Genomic DNA, 18,719 nt, shown 5'->3' on the forward strand with positions numbered 1-18,719 from the left:
TGATGCCATGTGATCTTTGTAGCTTCCTTTTACCAGACTTTATAGGATTTAAATTCGCAGAGTGGCTTGCTAGGTTATTTTGAAGGAGATTTAACAACAAACAACTTTACTATGGGCCTGGAGTCACATGTAGTCCAGCCCAGGTGAGGATGTCAGACTTTTCTTTCTAAACTAAGTAAGTGAACCAAGTGACATTTTACAATGATTGACAATTGTCTAGTTGCTACCATTAGACTAGCTTTTAATTCCAGATTAAATAAATTCATATTTCACCATCTGCCATGTAACCATTATATTAACCTAGGTGTCTAGGTGACAAGATCACTACTGTTGGAAAATCTCAGCAGGTCTGGCAGCATCTGTAAGGAGAGAAAAGAGCTGACATTTCGAGTCTAACTGATCCTTTGTCAAAGCTTTGACAAAGGGTCAACTAGACTCAAAACATCAGCTCTTTTCTCTCCTTACAGATGCTGCCAGACCTGCTGAGATTTTCCAGCATTTTCTCTTTTGACTTCAGATTCCAGCATCCGCAGAAATTTGCTTTTATTTTTTACTTAGATGACTACTGTTAATGCCTCCACATAAATGCCTGAAAAACGTGAAGGAATATTATTGCCCTGATTAGTAAATTGGCTAACTGTCATTAGAGAGAATGTCGGTTAAAGGGCAGGCTCACTTATTGACAGAATGTAGCTAGTCGTGTCCCATAAAAATCTGTTTTGAGGACTCAACTATTCACTTTATTTATTAATAACTTAGATGGTTGGGTAGAAGTCCACAAATCTAAGTTTGCCAGTGACACAAAGGTAGATAGAACTCCAAGTAGTTTAGATGTAACACAACAATTAAAAAAGTTAATATAAATTAAATGAATGGACATAATGGCAGAAGGTTAATTTTAGTATAAATTCCTCCACTTTGGTCCTAAAACAGATAGAACAGGATAATTCATTAATGGTAAGAAGCTAGAAATTTTGGAACTTCACAAAAGCAGCACGATGTTAAAAAAATCTAAAAGACTCGTAGATTTATGGCCTTTTAAATCTAAGACTAGAGTACAAGGATGTGGCCTTATTTTTAATTTGAAAAGGAAAAGTATTTTAAAGGAAAAATATGACATCTGACATGCTTATTTTTTGACAGCTCCTGTGGTTTCCCGCTTATTGGAATATTTTATCGTACCCAAGCTTGTAGCACTGTTGTTACAGAATGATCTTGACATAAACAGTAAATTGGGCATTATTCTTGCTATTGGGCACTGTACTGATGGATGTGGTAAGTGATAGAGATTGTGCTAGCAAAGTATTTGTATCTTTATACCTCTTAAATCAAGTGAGAGCACTGCTGCAAATTAGCAGCAAAGCTATGGGTACAATGGAGCTAAAAGCTGAGAGTTCACCATGCTTGACATAAGATATGAAATGAAGATCTGCAAGTAATTGAGTATTTCAAAGATCAGGAGTTTGTAAGTCTTGAAGAAATAAATATTTTCTGCCACAAGTTTTCATTTTTTATTTTACTTTCAATTCTCCAAAAATAACTAACTTTATCTAGAGTATAGCTCCTGGACCATGGAAAACCTCTGGGTTTCACTCAAGAGGCCATTTTTGAAGTGACTCTGTTAGCATTCTGTTAGACCATGAGTAGCTTCACAAATGAGCTCAATCCATTAGCTTTCTTCTGATATCCACAGGCATGCATTCTTCAGCAATGGTCACTGGACAGCATTCAGGGCCAGGAGCATTATCTCAAAAAGGTACACCAAAGTCAGTTACTAGGGAATTAGTCTAGAAATTTGAAATCAATCCTAGAATCTGCCTCAGCTGCTGTTGTCTCCAGTTGTCTCCAAACAATAAAATATTAACATCAATTTATATGAATGCGTTTGCTGCAAATGTCGCTGTCAGTTCAATTTCACCATCTTCATTCAGTGTCATTGTTACTAAGCAGCTGTTAATTGAATTTATTCAGTTTTACTGCAATTATTAGAGAGTGCAAAATACTTAGAGCAGAATCTCAAAGGAATCTGAGCCATGTGGGCTCTCCTGAGTTTTGTGGCAGAATCGGGCAAGATGTTCTGAAGCGTCGGAGGCTGAGGGGTGACCTTACAGAGATCTATAAAATCATGAGTGGCATGATAGGGTGAATTGACAAGGTCTTTTCCCTGGTGTGGGGAGTCCAGAACTAGAGGGCATAGGTTTAGGGTGAATGAGGAAAGATACAAAAGGTACCTAAGGGGCAACCTTTTCACGCAGAGGATGGTGCATGTACGGAATGAGCTGCCAGAGGAAGTGATGGAGGCTGGTACAATTACAGCATTTAAAAGGCATCTGAATGGGTATATGAATTGGAAGGGTTTAGAGGGATATGGGCCAAATGCTGGCAAATGGTACTAGATTAGGTTAGGATATCTGGTCGGCATGGATGAGTTGGACTGAAAGGTCTGTTTCCATACTATACATCTCTATGACCGTCTTAACGTCAGGAATAATGCCCTACGTCTTTTATGCACTTCCTGAGTGACAAGTTTTCTCGCTAGGTAGTGATGAGTTGCCAGTTAAAACAGTGAGTCTTGAGAAGATTTGTAGGTCAGGTTAAGGTTTTGGATGTAGGTTTTGCTGAGGTTCATTTTCAGACGTTTCATCACCCTACTAGGTAACATCTTCAGTGAGCCTCAGGCGAAACAGTGTACATAATTCCTGCTTTCTATTCATATGTTTGGATTTCTTTGAGTTGGTGATGTCATTTCCTGTGGGGGTGTCATTTCCTGTGATGTTGTCATTTCCTGTTCTTTTTCTCAGCACGTGGTATATGGGGTCGAACTCAATATGTTTGTTGATAGAGTTCCGGTTGGAATGCCATGCTTCTAGAAATTCTCGTGTGTGTCTGTGTTTGGTTTGTCCTAAGATGGATGTGTTGTCCCAGTCGAAGTGATGTCCTTCCTCATCCATATGTGAGGATACCAGTGAGAGAGGGTCATGTCGTTTTGTGGCTAGTTGGTATTCATGTATCCTGGTGGCTAGTTTTCTGCCTGTTTGTCCAATGTAGTGTTTGTTACAGTCCTTGAACAGTATTTTGTAAATTACATTAGTTTTGCTTGTTGTCTATACAGGGTCTTTCAGGTTCATTAGCTGCTGTTTTAGTGTGTTGGTGAGTTTGTGGGCTACTATGATGCCAAGAACTACTATTTATCTGAAATATGTAAACTCTAATCAGACGTAAACAGCTATGAACAATCAACTTATAAGCCTCTACTAGTTAAAACTCAAATTCCCTTTTTTAAATCCCCACATACACATCCTGACAGACTCAGACAAATAGAAGATATTGGTTTAATGGATGGCAGGATCTGTTGGAATATTCCTTTTGCTTAGCAGGAATTTTGTTTTCTTCACTCCAAGTTCTTTTCGCTTCTTCATAGAAGGCACAATGCATTTGGAACACAAACTACACGTGTTTCTTACTTACCAGTTAAAAGCAACAGCCTACACCAGCTGTTGGGGAGAAAATAACTGGCTTTTTTCTCACTTCAGCTCCCTTTGCTGCAGAGAGAAAGAGACGTACCGTTTGCTCTTCCATCAATCCAAAGGCTTCTTATATTATTCACACCCACAAGCTGTTCAGCTCCCCAAGAATCAGAGAGTTGTCATCAGGATGAATCTTTGCTTCCATGACAGGTCACCATTGCACAAACCAATCAACTACTTGTTGCCTGCCAAAAGTCATTCAGTGCACACACCCTAGTGCCATGCTGTCTACAGCCTCCCTCACTGCTTGACTATAAATGATGAGTTTCAGAAATTTATTTTTAAAAGTGGAGCAATTCCTTCCACACTATATGATTTTAAAATAGTTCTATTTCCATTTTAGTCCACAATCAAAAATGCAGAAAATAAAATAATGAAGTATTTACAACAAGTGAAAGAAGGGGTTGCAGAATGCAGCAATGTGTAGCCTTTAAAGCTAAACAAAATTACATACAAACCCATGTCCTGAACAGAATGGAGATCCGTATGAAGCATACCTTCCTGTCTCAGACTTAACTTTCTTCACACCAGCACTTTTGACCTAAAGGCCAAGGAATAAGTAGGCGCATTTTAGGACTAGGAGCAATTATATCAACAGGATATATTGCCTTGTATATTTCTTCCATATGGTATAATCCTATCTGGACATGATGTTAGACATTATGCTGGCACAGCCCACACGTTAGAGTCAATCAAACAGATGTAGTTCCAAAACAATATAATTTTTACAAATGTGAGATTACATAGAGAGTGCAATCTCAAGGAGGGTGGAGATGGACAGCAGAGCTTCCTCGGGAGTGTCCTGAGAAGAAATCTTTGAGGGAACTTTGTGTAGTTCTACCTCCCACTGGGGGTCTTCTGGCATCACATCATCTCTCTGCACTGGACTGAGTATGTGCTAGCTCTGTAACAGTCTATGAGTTCCAACAGTCTTTGTAGGCCAGCTGCAAACCTGTTGATGTCACTTGGTCACCAGATTGTGGTCTCCAGATTTCTAAGGCTAACATTGTTACAGTAATGGTAATATCTGAGCTTTTTGAAGGTTCAAGAGGCAACCTTGCTGATGCTTTCTCCAAGGCCTCTGTACTCTTATCCTTGAAGAATTGGCATCTGTTAGAGCCAATTGTTTCTTCATGGACATCCTGCTACCACTTGCAGAACAAAGAGAGAGAAGATGTCGCAGCCAGTGCTTATAAGTGGTTACACAGCCAGTGGTGTTATAATGAGAGTTGGGGTAGATTGAGGAATGGTAGTTAACCTGTTGGCTGGTGATGGATGTCTTGGTATTCCTGCAAGAGCGATACCAGTCTTCTACTGCCAGAGCCAGGATTCTCTGTCTGCTGAGGCAGCCTTCCCGCTGACTGGACACTTGCTGACCAATATGAGCCAACTCCTGGACCAGAGAAATTAAGAGGCATAGGATAGGTTGAAATGACGAATGACTGGTGCAGGTAGAAGAAAGGCGGTGATTTATTCAGACTGCTGAGGCCATGCAGGGTAAGTGATGTGAAAGATTGGGAGTTTGAGGTCAAATGAGGGAAGATGTTAAAGATTGTAGTAAGATTGGGTAAAGTCATAGAGATGTACAGCGTGGAAATAGACCCTTTGGTCCAACTTGTCCATGCCGACCAGATATCCCAACCCAATCTAGGCCCACCTGTCAGCACCCGGCCCATATCCCTTCAATCCCTTCCTATTCAGATACCCATCCAGATGCTTTTGAAATGTTGCAATTGTACTAGCCTCCACCACTTCCTCTGGCAGCTCATTCCGTACATGCAGTATCTAAACTCTTAACACTTTGGCAGTCCCAGTCTATGTTTGGAAAGTTAAAATCCCCTACCATAACCACCCTATTATTCTTACAGATAGCTGAGATCTCCTTACAAGTTTGTTTCTCAATTTCCATCTGACAATTAGGGAGCCTATAATACAATCCCAATAAGGTGATCATTCCTTTCTTATTTCTCAGTTCCACCCAAATAACTCCCCTGGATGTATTTCCGGGAATATCCTCCCTCAGTACAGCTGTAATGCTGTATCTATCCTCTCTATACCTGAGATATGCTTCCTTCCTTTTCTGAACCAAACCCTCAATTTCTCCAGTCATCCAGCATTTCTTTCCTTTCACCCTAACTGGACTATACTGTCGCTGGGCTCTCGTTATCTCATTTCTGAAAGCTTCCCATTTTCCAGCCATCTCTTTACCTGCGAACATCTGTCCCCAATCAGCTTTTGAAAGTTCTTGCCTGATACCATCAAAACTAGCCTTCCACTAAATTAGAACTTCAACTTTTAGATCTGTTCTATCCTTTTCCATCACTATTTTAAAACTAATAGAATTATGGTCACTGGTCCCAAAGTGCTCCCTCACTGACACCTCAGTCACCTGCCCTGCCTTATTTCCCAAGAGTAGGTCAAGTTTTGCACCTCCTCTAGTAGGTACATCCACATACTGAATCGGAAACTTTTCTTGTCCACACTTAACAAATTCCTCTCCATCTAAACCCTTAACACTATGGCAGTCCCAGTCTATGTTTGGAAAGTTAAAATCCCCTACCATAACCACCCTATTATTCTTACAGATAGCTAAGATCTCCTTAGAAATTTGTGTCTCAATTTCTTGCTGACTATTGGGGGGTCTATAATACAATCCCAGTAAGGTGATCATCCCTTTCTTATTTCTCAGTTCCACCCAAATAACTTCCCTGGATGTATTTCCAGGAATATTCTCCCTCAGTACAACTGTAATGCTATCCCTCATCAAAAACATCACTCCCCTTCCTCTTTTGCCTCCCTTTCTATCCTTCCTGTAGCATTTGTATCCTGGAACATTAAGCTGCCAGTCCTGTCCATCCCTGAGCCATGTTTCTGTCATTGCTATGATATCCCAGTCCCATGTTCCTAACCATGCCCTGAGTTCATCTGCCTCCCCTGTTAGGTCCCTTGCATTGAAATAAATGCAGTTTAATTTATCAGTCCTACCAGCATGAGCTTTGATCTGAGGTGGGTGCAATGGCAAAGATGGAGTGGAGTGAGATAGCAGAGAACACTTACCCTGGCAACGTAGAATAGGTCTTTGTCTTCTGTCGGCACTTGGCTGTTCTTTTGCCTTGTTGAGACCACAGGTGGCAATCTCAGACTTGACTGCCTAGATGTGGTGGCAAAGTCACCTCGACTAGCTTGCAGTTAGCTAAAGCTTGCAAGAACCAGCTCTTCATCTCTGGCAATGTGTATGGCATAGTATTTTTGTTAAAAAGCTACAAATATACAGAAAGTTCAGCCTCAGAAAAATCTTGCTGTTTGCCCTCACTTCCTTTCCTGGTCTTTAAGATACTGATCCTCCTGGTGCCGCATTTCTCAAGTACTGGTGTACTTCCAGTACTTCATCCAAATATTCATGAGCAACCATGGTTGAAGATTTGGTTGGAATTTCCATCATCAAAATTAATTGTGCTATAAACCACTGTACATCCCATATCTTTCTTATTACTAGACTGGAGCAGTGACTTTAAGTTAGATTGTGAATACTTTTGGTCTCCACCAGAAGGAAACTTCCCATATATATTTGTCTAGTCAGTTGGATTGGCTGGCAGCTCTGAATGGCAGAAACCCATCTTTCCTTTATTAACACCAGCTATGATGTAATGCGGCAGATGTTTTTCTTTGGCTAGCTTCTGACTGATCTTTTAGTTAGGGTGAGAAATGAAAAAGGTTGTGGGTGGCACGGTGGCACAGTGGTTAGCACTGCTGCCTCACAGCGCCTGAGACCCGGGTTCAATTCCCGACTCAGGCGACAGACTGCGTGGAGTTTGCACGTTCTCCCCGTGTCTGCGTGGGTTTCCTCCGGGTGCTCCAGTTTCCTCCCCCCATCACAAAGATGTGCGGGTCAGGTGAATTGGCCATGCTAAATTGCCCGTAGTGTTAGGTAATGGGGTAAATGTAGGGGTCTGGGTGGGTTGCGCTTCGGCGGGTCGGTGTGGACTTGTTGGGCCGAAGGGCCTGTTTCCACACTGTAAGTAATCTAATCTAGTCAGTTCCCCTGTAAAATGCAGTGCTGAACTCTTGTGCAACATAAATAGGAACAAACTATTGTTCCTGTATCTGTAATGAGAGAAACAGCATTCAGGCCTGTAAACATTCAATACTGTAGAACCCAGATGCTGCCTGACCTGCTGTGTATTTCCAACACTGTTCTTTTTTCAGATTTCCAGGATCCACAGTATTTTGGTTTTGCAATCTTAACATTAGTGTTAGCCACTTTAAAATAGATAGGTTATAATTCTGTTAAAATGACAGGCAAATAGTTGTATCAATGTGCAACTGGATAGATTTTGACTGTGTTAAAAAATTTTCTTGTTTATCAATGATACAACATCATTTCAAAAACTATTATCAGTATTGCTAAAAGCTTGTAAGTAATTATGGACTTGAGATTTCATTTGGTAGTGAATACATTATACAGAACATATGCAGTAACAATTAAGAAATTTGTATTATGTGTCATGTTCCCTTGGAAATTGATGAATTTCAGTTACCAAGAAGTGCTTTTTATGATCAATAATTAAATGGTGTTACTGGGAGCTTATAGATTATTTGTATGAAAAAAGGACTCCCATGTAAACATCACTTAAAAATGTGTAGAAAAGTATTTTAATTTGATAATTTATTTATCCTGTTTGAGCTGAGTAATTTTGGGGTCTGCGTCCTTGCCCTGCTTCCGACAGTGAAAAGCAATGACCAGCCAGCACGGACAAAAAAAACTCATAATAGAGCATTAATAGCCAAAGACTTGCCTTCAGGCAAAACAAACATGAAGTGATGAAAGTGAAGTTATTTAATTAGATTTCATTGAGTTATAAGATGTCATGTTGAGGTATTAATTTTCCTCTAATGTTTGCCTGCAGTTAACTCCAAACTTGTTTGAATTACAGTTTTGAAATCAGATGTTTCACTTTTTTCACAGTTAGAACTTAAATTCCTAAAATTAAAACTCATAGTTTGAAACATACGAATCATGAACTGATGTTTGCAACAACTTTTTTTGGGTAATTTGTTCAGATTTCCAACATTTACAAATCTTCGTTTATTCTGTAATTGAGAAATGCCATTTTCTGTAACAAATACAGAATGCTGAAGAAACTCAGCAGGTCTGGCAGCATCACTTTAAACAGTCAGTTGTGAAAAAGAGTCATATCAGACTCAAAGCGTCTATTCTGTATCTCTCTCTCTCAGATGTTGCCAGACCTTCTGAGTTTCTTCAGCATTCTCTGCATTTTCTTAAGAGTTCCAACACCTGCCTTTATCACATTTTCTATAAAGCAATTTGACATTTACATTTTGGGAATTTGTATCTGTCATTAGTTAGTAAATGTAAGGAGTAAAACCAAAATATTTGTTTTTAGAAGCACATCAGTATCAGCTACTGCAAAGCAATGGGCTTCCACTTATGATTCAAATAGTAGCTGAATCTCAGGATGAGGAGCAAAGGAAAGCAGCTACCTTTGTTCTACAGAGTTGCCAGTTAATAAGTAAGTACTCAAAAAGATTCATGTTGTATTTAGCCTTTACTAAAGGTTTTATTGAGATTTGCACATATGATCACAAATGATCTTTCACTGGTGTGTGATATAATTAATAATATAATTGTATAATAAGTGGCTAGCTCTTAGGGAACAATTTCAGCAAATACTTGAGGTGGTAAAGAGATTGCCAACATTTGGGTTTTAAGTTCTCCCAAAGTGTTTCAGAGGCCCTCCTCACAGTCCTAGCACCAATGACTATGAAGTGGTGAGTATCTCTTACTCACAAATAGCTTGCTGCTATCAGGAGAGACGGTTAATTAAACACTGACTAGCAAAAATTTTGAAAAGCACTAGCAAGCAGCTATAAAACAAAATGGCTGTTTCTAATACTGTCTTCACACTCTTTCTCAAGAGATCGTTATCCCCTAAACACAAGTTAAACGACGACTAATAGGGGGTCAATAATACAATCCCAATAAGGTGATCATCCCTTTCTTATTTCTCAGCTCCATCCAAATAACTTCCCTGGATGTATTTCTGGGAATATTCAGCCTCTCCCTATAGCTCAAACCCTCCAACTCTGGCAACATCCTTTTAAATCTTTTCTGAACCCTTTCATGTTTCACAACATCCTTCCTAAAGCAGGGAGTGCCAAAAACAGCTTCAAACTCAAATGGGAGAAGTGCACACACTGGAGAGAGTTGCCTAGCATTGTGTACCCATTCCCTCCACATAGAAAAGCATCCATTTACTGATGAGAACTTGGCTGAAGTTTAGAGGTGGAGGAGTTTGTACTAAAACTAAGAAGCTTGGTTACCACCAGCAAGATTTGCCGTGACACTAAAGCTGCTCTTCCTATTTGGAAATTAGTTTTCAGGATTAACTGGAGCTAAATGAGAAGAATTTTACCCTCCATTGATAGGATGTCACAATATGGACCCAGTCTTAGAACTGGGCTGACTTGTCAATCTTTCTTTATAATTGTGAATCTCTCTGGCTCAGAATAGAGAGTCTGGTTTTGAGAATTGACTTACTTTAAATTTCCTATTGCCAAAAACGCTTTTGAAGTCAACTTATCCAATAACAAATAAATCTCTGAACTTTCCACCAAAAGATGCAAGTATTAGTCAGGCATATTATTTTGCTTAATCCATTGTAATGCGCTTTGCATTTCAAGAGCATGCCTTATTTTGTTGCCAATCAGTTGTTACCTCTTCTTACTCGGAAATGTGGCAAATTGACATTTTTTTGAAGAATGTTATATATTGCTTTATTTAGAATGTTGTTGATTGTTTGTGAAATTTGTCCCAGGTATCAAAATATGAACCAGATGGCATATTTATTGGCAGATATCATAGTAGTTTATTGGGCATAGATTGCTCTGAAGTCAGTGAGATAGAAAATATACGTATTTAAGCTGAATTGAGCATCAACTCGAAGCGAAAATTCTCAAGTAAGAGCTGCGCAACTGTAATAATATTTAGTTATTTTTATTCACTTGTGGGAAGTGGATGTAACTGGCTGGCAAGCATTTATTGTCCTTCCCTAGTTACACATGAGAAGGTGGTGGTGAGATGCCTTCCTGATCACTGCAGTCCAAATGTGCAGGTTGACTCACAATGCTCTTCGGGAGGGAATTCCAGAATTTTGGTGAAGTATGGTGATATATTTCCAATTCAGGATAGTGAGTGCCTTGGAGGGGAACTTGCAGGAACTTGAAGGAGCTTGCAGAGGCTGGTGTTTCTATGTACCTGCTGCCCTTCCTTCTTAATGGAAGTTGGTGTGAGTTTGGAAGGTGCTGACTAAGAATCTTTGGTGAGTCAGCGTGGCAGAAGTATGCATTTTACTGAGTGTAATTTTCACTTGTTCGCTTATAATTTCATCTTCCCTTTAAGTCTTCAAATGTGTTGCACCATTTGCCAGAGAGTAAGAGGAAAGAGATTAAGATAGGCATCTGTTGTCGTTCATCTTCCTGATGATGTAAACTAGAGCAACGCAGATGATTCACTTATCCCCTTAGCACTGTGGGGAAAAGCACTTCACTGGATGCTTTCCCTAACAGTGTAGCTGAGAGAAGAAATTAGCTGTGTAGGAATTTGTAGACAATAACATGACTTATGGGAAATTCAGTGATTCTGATGCCAATGGTGGTCATTGTCTGATAAGACTAAGATGAGAAACTGTGCTATCCAGAGGAGTAGTTTTCTTTTGTTTTTCACCCTTCTCCCACTGTCATGTTGTAAAATACCAATGTAAGTAGTCCTCCAGCACCTCTGGAAAAAGCAAGCGAAGCTAATGCAAAATATACGGGGGATTAAATGCATCAAATTTATTGCTACAGTATATGAATGCCCACACAGATGGCATATTTATTGACAGAGATATCATAAGAACATAAGAAATAGGAGCGGGAGTAGGCCATTTTGCCTTTTGAGCCTGCTCCACATTCAATAAGATCATGGCTGAATTGTTTGTGGATTCAGCTCCAGTTACCCACCCGCTCACCATAGCCCTTATTCCTTTACTGCTCAAAATCTATCCATCTTTGCCTTAAAAGAATTCAACGAAGTAACCTCAACTGCTTCACTGTGCAGAGAATTCCACAGATTCACAACGTTTCGGGTGAAGAAGTTCCTCCTCAACTCAGTCCTAAATCTGATACCCTTTATTTGATGCTATACCCCCTAGTTCTATTTCACCCACCACAGGAAAAACCTCCCTGCTTCTATCCTATCCTATTCGCTTCAATATTTTATAAATTTCTATCAGACCTCCTCTCATTCTTCTAAGTTCCAATATCAGTCTACTCAATTTCTCCTCATAAGGTAACCTCTAATCCAGAATCAACCTAGTGAACCTCCTCTGGTCCCCATCCAGTACCAGTATATCCTTTTCTTAAGAAAAGAGATCAAAACTGTATAGAGTACTCCAGGTGTGACCTCACTAACACCTTATACAGCTGTAGTGTAACCTCCCTACTTTTAAACTCCTACCCTCTAGCAATGAAGGACCATATTCATTTGCCTTCTAACTTACCTGCTACACCTGCAAACCAACTTTTTGTGATTCCTGAACAAGGACTCTCAGGTCCCTCAGCACAGCAGCATGCTGTAATTTCTTACATTTAAATAATCGTCCATTTTTTTGTTTTTCCTACCAAACTGGATGATCTCACATTTACCAACATTGTACTCCATCTGCTGGAACCTTGCCCACTCGCTTAACCTATCTGTATCCCTCTACAGGCTTTCAGTGTTCTCTGTACACTTTGCTCTACCACTCATTTTAGTGTCATCTGTGAACTTTGACACACTATGCTTGGTCCCCAACTTGAAATCATCTATGTAAATTGTGGACAATTGTAGTCCCAACATATCTCTGAGACACACCACTAGCCACTGATTACCAACCAGAAAAACATCCATTTATCCCCATTCTTTGCTTTCTATTAGTTAACCAATAATCTATTCATACAAATATATTAGCTGTGATGCCATGCACCTTTAACTTATACAACAGCCTTTTGTGCAGCACCTTATCGAATGCCTTCTGAAAATCCAGATACACTACATTTGCCGGTTCCCCACTGTCCACTACAGGATGCTCCTTGTTGTAATTGAATGCAGTTAAACTCAATACCTCCAGTTCAATGAGAGCACCCATCCTAATCATTATAAAGTGATCCTTTCAAGAAATGGCTTGTGTATAGATGTCTGGTAAGACCAGGTTGTAAAATTTTAAAATAAATGCTCTGATTTTCCTCAATAATAAACCTCAAAAATGAGTCATGGTGAATGGCTACACTGACAGAAGGTCACATTTGGAACTCTGCTGATGATTTGCTGGCATTCTACTCCATACATAACTCCTACAGTATTAAAGTAGCTCATGTTTGATGGAGAGGCAGTGGTGAGTGGGTGGTCACCAGTGGTCACTGATCAGAAACTTAATTGGACGAGCTATATCCAAAATGTCTTCAGGAGCCGAGCAGAGGCTAAGTATTGAGCAACAAGTGTTAACCTCTTGGCCCTTAAAGCCTCTCTGTGATCTAAAAGCACGTGCGACACTTGCACTATGGTGCTTTAATTTCCAGTTCTTGCATTTTACTCGGCAAACATCACTGGAGCTGGAGACAATATTTGGCTGGCATAGGTAGATACACAATAGGTGCAGCAATAGGCCATTCTGCCCTTCGAGCCAGCACCACCATTCATTATGATCATGGCTGATCATCCTCAATCAGTATCCTGTTCCTGCCTTATTCCCATAACCCTTGATTCCACTATCCTTAAGAGCTCTATCCAACTCTTTTTTGAAAGTATCCAGAGACTTGGCCTCCACAGCCTTCTGGGGCAGAGCATTCCACACACCCACCACTCTCTGGATGAAGAAGTTTCCCCTCAATTCTGTTCTAAATGGCTTACCCTCTATTTTTAAACTGTGTCCTCTGGTTCGGGACTCACCCATCAGCGGAAACATGCTTCCTGCCTCCAGAGTGTCCAATCCTTGAATAATCTTACACGTCTCAATCAGATCCCCTCTCAGCCTTCTAAACTCAAGGGTATACAAGCCCAGTCGCTCCAATCTTTCAACGTAAGATAGTCCCGCCATTCCGGGAATTGACCTCGTGAACCTACGCTGCACTCCCTCAATAGCTAGAATGTCTTTCCTCAAATTTGGAGACCAAAACTGCACACAATATTCCAGATGCAGTTTCACCAGGGCCCTGTACAGCTGCAGAAGAACCTCTTTGCTTCTATACTCAATCCCTCTTGTTATGAAGGCCAGCGTGCTATTAGCTTTCTTCACTGCCTGCTGTACCTGCATGCTTGCTTTCATTGACTGATGTACAAGAACACCTAGATCTCGTTGTACTACCCCTTTACCTAATTTGACTCCATTTAGGTAGTAATCTGCCTTCCTGTTCTTGCCACCAAAGTGGATAACCACACATTTATCCACATTAAACTGCATCTGCCATGCATCTGTCCACTCACCTAGCCTGTCCAGGTCACCCTGTATTCTCCTAACATCCTCCTCACATTTCACGCTGCCACCCAGCCTTGTGTCATCAGCAAATTTACTAATATTACTTTTAAATCCATCATCTATATCATTAATGTATATTGTAAAAAGCTGCGGTCCCAGCACTGATCCCTGCAGTATCCCACTGGTCACCGCCTGCCGTTCATCACTACTCTTTGTTTCCTGTCAGGCAACCAATTTTCAATCCATGCCAGTATTTTGCCCCCAATATCATGCGCCCTAATTTTGCTCACTAACCTCCTATGTGGGACTTTATCAAAGGATTTCTGAAAGTCCAAGTACACTACATCCACTGGATCTCCCTTGTCCATCTTCAGAGTTACATCCTCAAAAAATTCCAGATTAGTCAAGCATGATTTCCCCTTCATAAATCCATGCTGATGCTGACCTATCCTGTTACTGCTATCCAGATGTGTCGTAATTTCATCCTTTATAATTGACTCCAGCATCTTTCCCATCACTGAGGTCAGACTAACTGGTCTATAATTCCCTGCTTTCTCTCTCCCTCCTTTCTTAAAAAGTGGGACAACATTAGCCATCCTCCAATCCGCAGGAACTGGTCCTGAATCTATAGAAGATTGGAAAATGATCACCAATGCATCCACGATTTCTAGAGCCACCTCCTTCAGTACCCTTGGATGTAGACCATCAGGTCCCGGGGACTTATCAGCCTTCAGACCTAACAGTCTCTCCAACACCATTTCCTGGCAAATATAAATTCCCTTCAATTCAGGTCCTTCAGCCAATATTACCTCAGGGAGATTGCTGGTGTCTTCCCCAGTGAACACAGATCTGAAGTACCAATTCAACTCTTCTGCCATTTCTTTGTTCCCCGTAATATATTCACCTGTTTCTGTCTTTAAGAGCCCAATTTTAGTCTTAACCATTTTTTTTCTTTCACGTACCTAAAAAAAGCTTTTAATGTCCTCTTAATGCACCTCATTTTTTCTGTGCGTATTTCCTTCTTAGTTTCCGCTGTTGTTCTTTAAAAGCTTCCCAGTCCTCTGATTTCCCACTCATCTTTGCTATTTTATACTTTTTCTCTTTTGACTTTATATGTTTCTTAACTTCCCTCGTCAGCCACGGCCACCCCTGCCTCCTCTTAGGATCTTTCTTCCTTTTTGGAATGAACTGATCCTGCATCTTCTGCATTATACCCAGAAGTACCTGCCATTGTTGTTCCACTGCCATTCCTGCTAGGGTATTGCACCATTGAACCTTGGCCAGCACCTCCCTCATTGCTCCATAATTGCCTTTATTCAACTGAACTATTGTCACTTCTGATTGTACCCTTTCCCTTTCAAATTTCAAATATCTGTATTGTCCTAACATTGCCTGCAAGACTTTAGTCATGACAGTCAAAAGCTCAGCACAATCCAAGATGAAATAGTCTAATTAACAAGTCCTCACACCACTTAAGTAATTATTATTTACTAAGTCCACCACTGGCATGCTCGACAGAGGGTCCTAACCTTAAAACCTTTACTACTGAAAAGGACAAGAGCAGTAACATCACCAAAGTAACATCACTTCAGAGTTTCCCTTTAAATAGTACATGTTACAATCTGGATGTATCTTATTGTTCCTTTATATGTAATCTGAATTCCATACTGTTCACAACAGTTGGAACATCATCACCACAGGAACTGTAGTAATTCAAGGATAAACCACCTATTCAGGGCAACTAAGGAAGGCTAGTTCCCTTTCACCCTGAGACCAATACAAACTCAGCATGGCGAATGAAAACCCCTAAAGCAAAGCAAGAAGATTAGTTGCCTTTAGTCAGGAGAGGGGGCTCCTGGTAATGTGTAGCTTTGTTTGTATTTCTCCATAAGTGCATAAGGGTTTGTACTAAGTCACCAAATATGAAGTTCTCCAAGGATCCTGTATGCCAGTGAACCTGTACTTTAGTTGCAGGATAGTGCAGATGTTATGGTTTTCTGTATCTTTGTACTTGGGTCTTATTTTCTAGATGCTCACTTTTATACTTGCTGTTGTCTCTTTCCAAGCTGAGAAACTATCGAAGAGTCTGATGGAGAATGTTCAACCAAGCGGAGACACAGTTACTACATATGGCATTGATTATCCCAAAAACAACAGTCTGAAAGATTACTGGAAATTTGCAGAAGGATTTCTAAGTAGGATAAAGACATTAGAAAAACAGCAAGAAGAGGTTAACTGTTTGAATTCTCCTTCAGATTATGAGTTTTTCTTCTTTTTAAAACTGCAACTTGGATTTATACGTTGTCTTTACTGCAGTGCAACATTCAAAGGCAGTTCAAAGGAGCATTATCAGCCAAAGTTAGATATTGAACACATTGCAAGCTGAAAGGTTAAATGCTCAAACCTTGTCCATAAAGATTTGAAACTTAAAATAGTAAGAGGTTGCAGAGTTTGTGGAGAGAATTCAAGAACTTAGGGCCTTGAAGCTGAGGCTGCCAATGGTAAAAGACTGTATGTGCAAGTTTGGCCTTGAGCGAGTATCATTCTTATACTGTTGGGTAAAGTGATGAAAGAGTTATAGAAGACTTTTAACGAGATATTCAAACAATTTCACAGTTACTGGTTCTTTGTTTTTCTCTCCAGTTGAGAGAACTAGAAGGTATTCTTTTATGAGAAGTCTTGTGTTGCTATGAGCTGGCCTTTAGGAAATTATCTGGGGTATCTCTTTGACTTGGTCATCCCTTGCTGTGTAGGCTGTAGTATCTGCCCCATTCTTGCCCATAGTGCCTAAGTATCTCATTGTAATGGAGCAACGTGTAATGTTCTAAAGACAATGACTGTCAAGTTTCCTTGAGTAAAGAAATTTGGGTTGGTGGGTGCAGGATTAGGAGCTTTCCCATTTCTCCTGAAGGTACTGGTGAATGGATTATGGTTTCATGTGCACTGCCAGGTGCTTTTTCAGATGCTGTTCACCGGTGAAGAAGAAGCATCATAGCTAACCCACTCCTATATTGTTCAGATTCTCTCAATGAAAGTGCTTCTCATACCAGATGGGCACCAGCAGTGGTTAATAGTTTTGTCCCATTTCTTAGCACAGGGATGCTGAAACTATTTGTAGAAAGAATCCCAGGAAATGTACTGACTGAGATCAGAGCTAAAAGAAAGTGAAGCTGGAAATTACTGCCTAAAGATCTCAGTACCACTGGTGGAGGTGTCATGACAGCTGATTAATGTATAATACATGTTATCCCTAGTACAGATTCTATATTAATGAATAGTTGAAAAATTAGTTCTGATTATATTTCTATAATTTATTTTGTACTAGTCCTGTGAGCCACTGTTCAATGGAATAGACCAGATGCTGAAACAGAGAGAAGATATGCTACTGAAGCATTCCAATGAACAGCTTTCCTTGGATAATACAAAAATGGATAACTGGACTGGTGAAACAAGACAGGCAAAAAATCAGGATATTACCCCAGAGAAAAGAAAATTTAATTTAACTCACAGAGAGAATGAACACAGAGAGGAGGATTCTGTTATTCCTGCAATTAATCCAACATCTTCAAGAAATAAAGAAAATAAAAGGCAGTACAGAGATCAGCAGCTGATGGTGCGTCACTTTAATTGAGCTTTATTCTTATAAAAGCATTGGATCCTTTCTTCTTTACTAAGCAGTGTTGTTTTCATGAACCATTATATATTGCTTTACTCTAGGCAAAGGGTAGAACTGGAGCCATACTTTACAAATTTTTATATTTATTGGCAGATTTCTCGAGTCAAATCCAGGTCTTTTTCAATATATAGTTTCAGCTGCATCAAACTGTAAACCTTTGCTATAAATTCTGTATCTTGCAATCTTATTCTCCACAAACACCTGATGGTGCAGCAGCATTCCAAAGGCTAGTGCTTCCAACAAACCTGTTGGACTATAAGCTGATGTTGTGATTTTTCACTTTGCACATCCCAGTCCAACACCAGCACCTCCAAATCATGACTGATTCCTTTAGTTAGCCAATCCTTTAATCATGCTAACATATTACTCCCAACACTTTTAGTTTGTGAAGTAACCTTTTATGTAGTGCCTCAGTGAATGCATTTTGGAAATACAAATACTCTACACTGTCACATTTCTTTATACCTTTGCAGTAGCTTTGGATAGTGAATGCACAAAAAGGCAGATGGAAAATAATGAGGAAAGATGTGAGGTTATCCTCTTTGGTAGGAGAAACAGATATACAGAGTATTGATAGTAGTGGCACGAGGTTGGAAGGTGTAAGTGTACAAAGGGGAATTGGTGTCTTTGTCATAAGTCACTGAAAGCTAATATGAATATGCAGAAAGCCATTAGAAAAGCTAATGGAACGTTATCCTTTATTGTAAAACAATTTGAGTACAGGAGGATTGAAGTCTTTTTTCAATTGCAAAAAAGATCGTTTGGACCACAGTTGGAGTACTGCATCAGTTTTGATCTCCTTATTTCAGGAAAAATATTTTTCCCATAGAGAGAATGCAATAAAGACTCATCAGACTTGTTCGTGAGATGATGGCACTGTCTTATGAAGAAATATTAGGCAAACTGAGCTTGTATTTTCTAGATTTTTAAGAAGGAGAGATGTTGAAACCGACAAAATACTGAAAACAACAGATAGGATAGGTGCAGGTAAGATATTTCCCC

General features: G+C 39.9%; 1 protein-coding gene across 1 annotated transcript in view; it reads left to right on the forward strand.

Annotated features, from left to right (window-relative positions):
* Positions 1 to 18,719, forward strand: part of terb1 (telomere repeat binding bouquet formation protein 1) — a 164,806-nt gene that overhangs the window by 49,410 nt on the left and 96,677 nt on the right. The window contains exons 9-11 of the mRNA XM_060838318.1: positions 1,144 to 1,275; positions 8,933 to 9,058; positions 16,108 to 16,278. Of these exons, the coding sequence (XP_060694301.1) occupies positions 1,144 to 1,275; positions 8,933 to 9,058; positions 16,108 to 16,278 (429 nt within the window). The remainder of the gene's footprint in view (positions 1 to 1,143; positions 1,276 to 8,932; positions 9,059 to 16,107; positions 16,279 to 18,719) is intronic.

This window comes from Hemiscyllium ocellatum, chromosome 17, assembly GCF_020745735.1.
Source record: "Hemiscyllium ocellatum isolate sHemOce1 chromosome 17, sHemOce1.pat.X.cur, whole genome shotgun sequence".
NCBI classification, from domain to species: Eukaryota; Metazoa; Chordata; class Chondrichthyes; order Orectolobiformes; family Hemiscylliidae; genus Hemiscyllium; species Hemiscyllium ocellatum.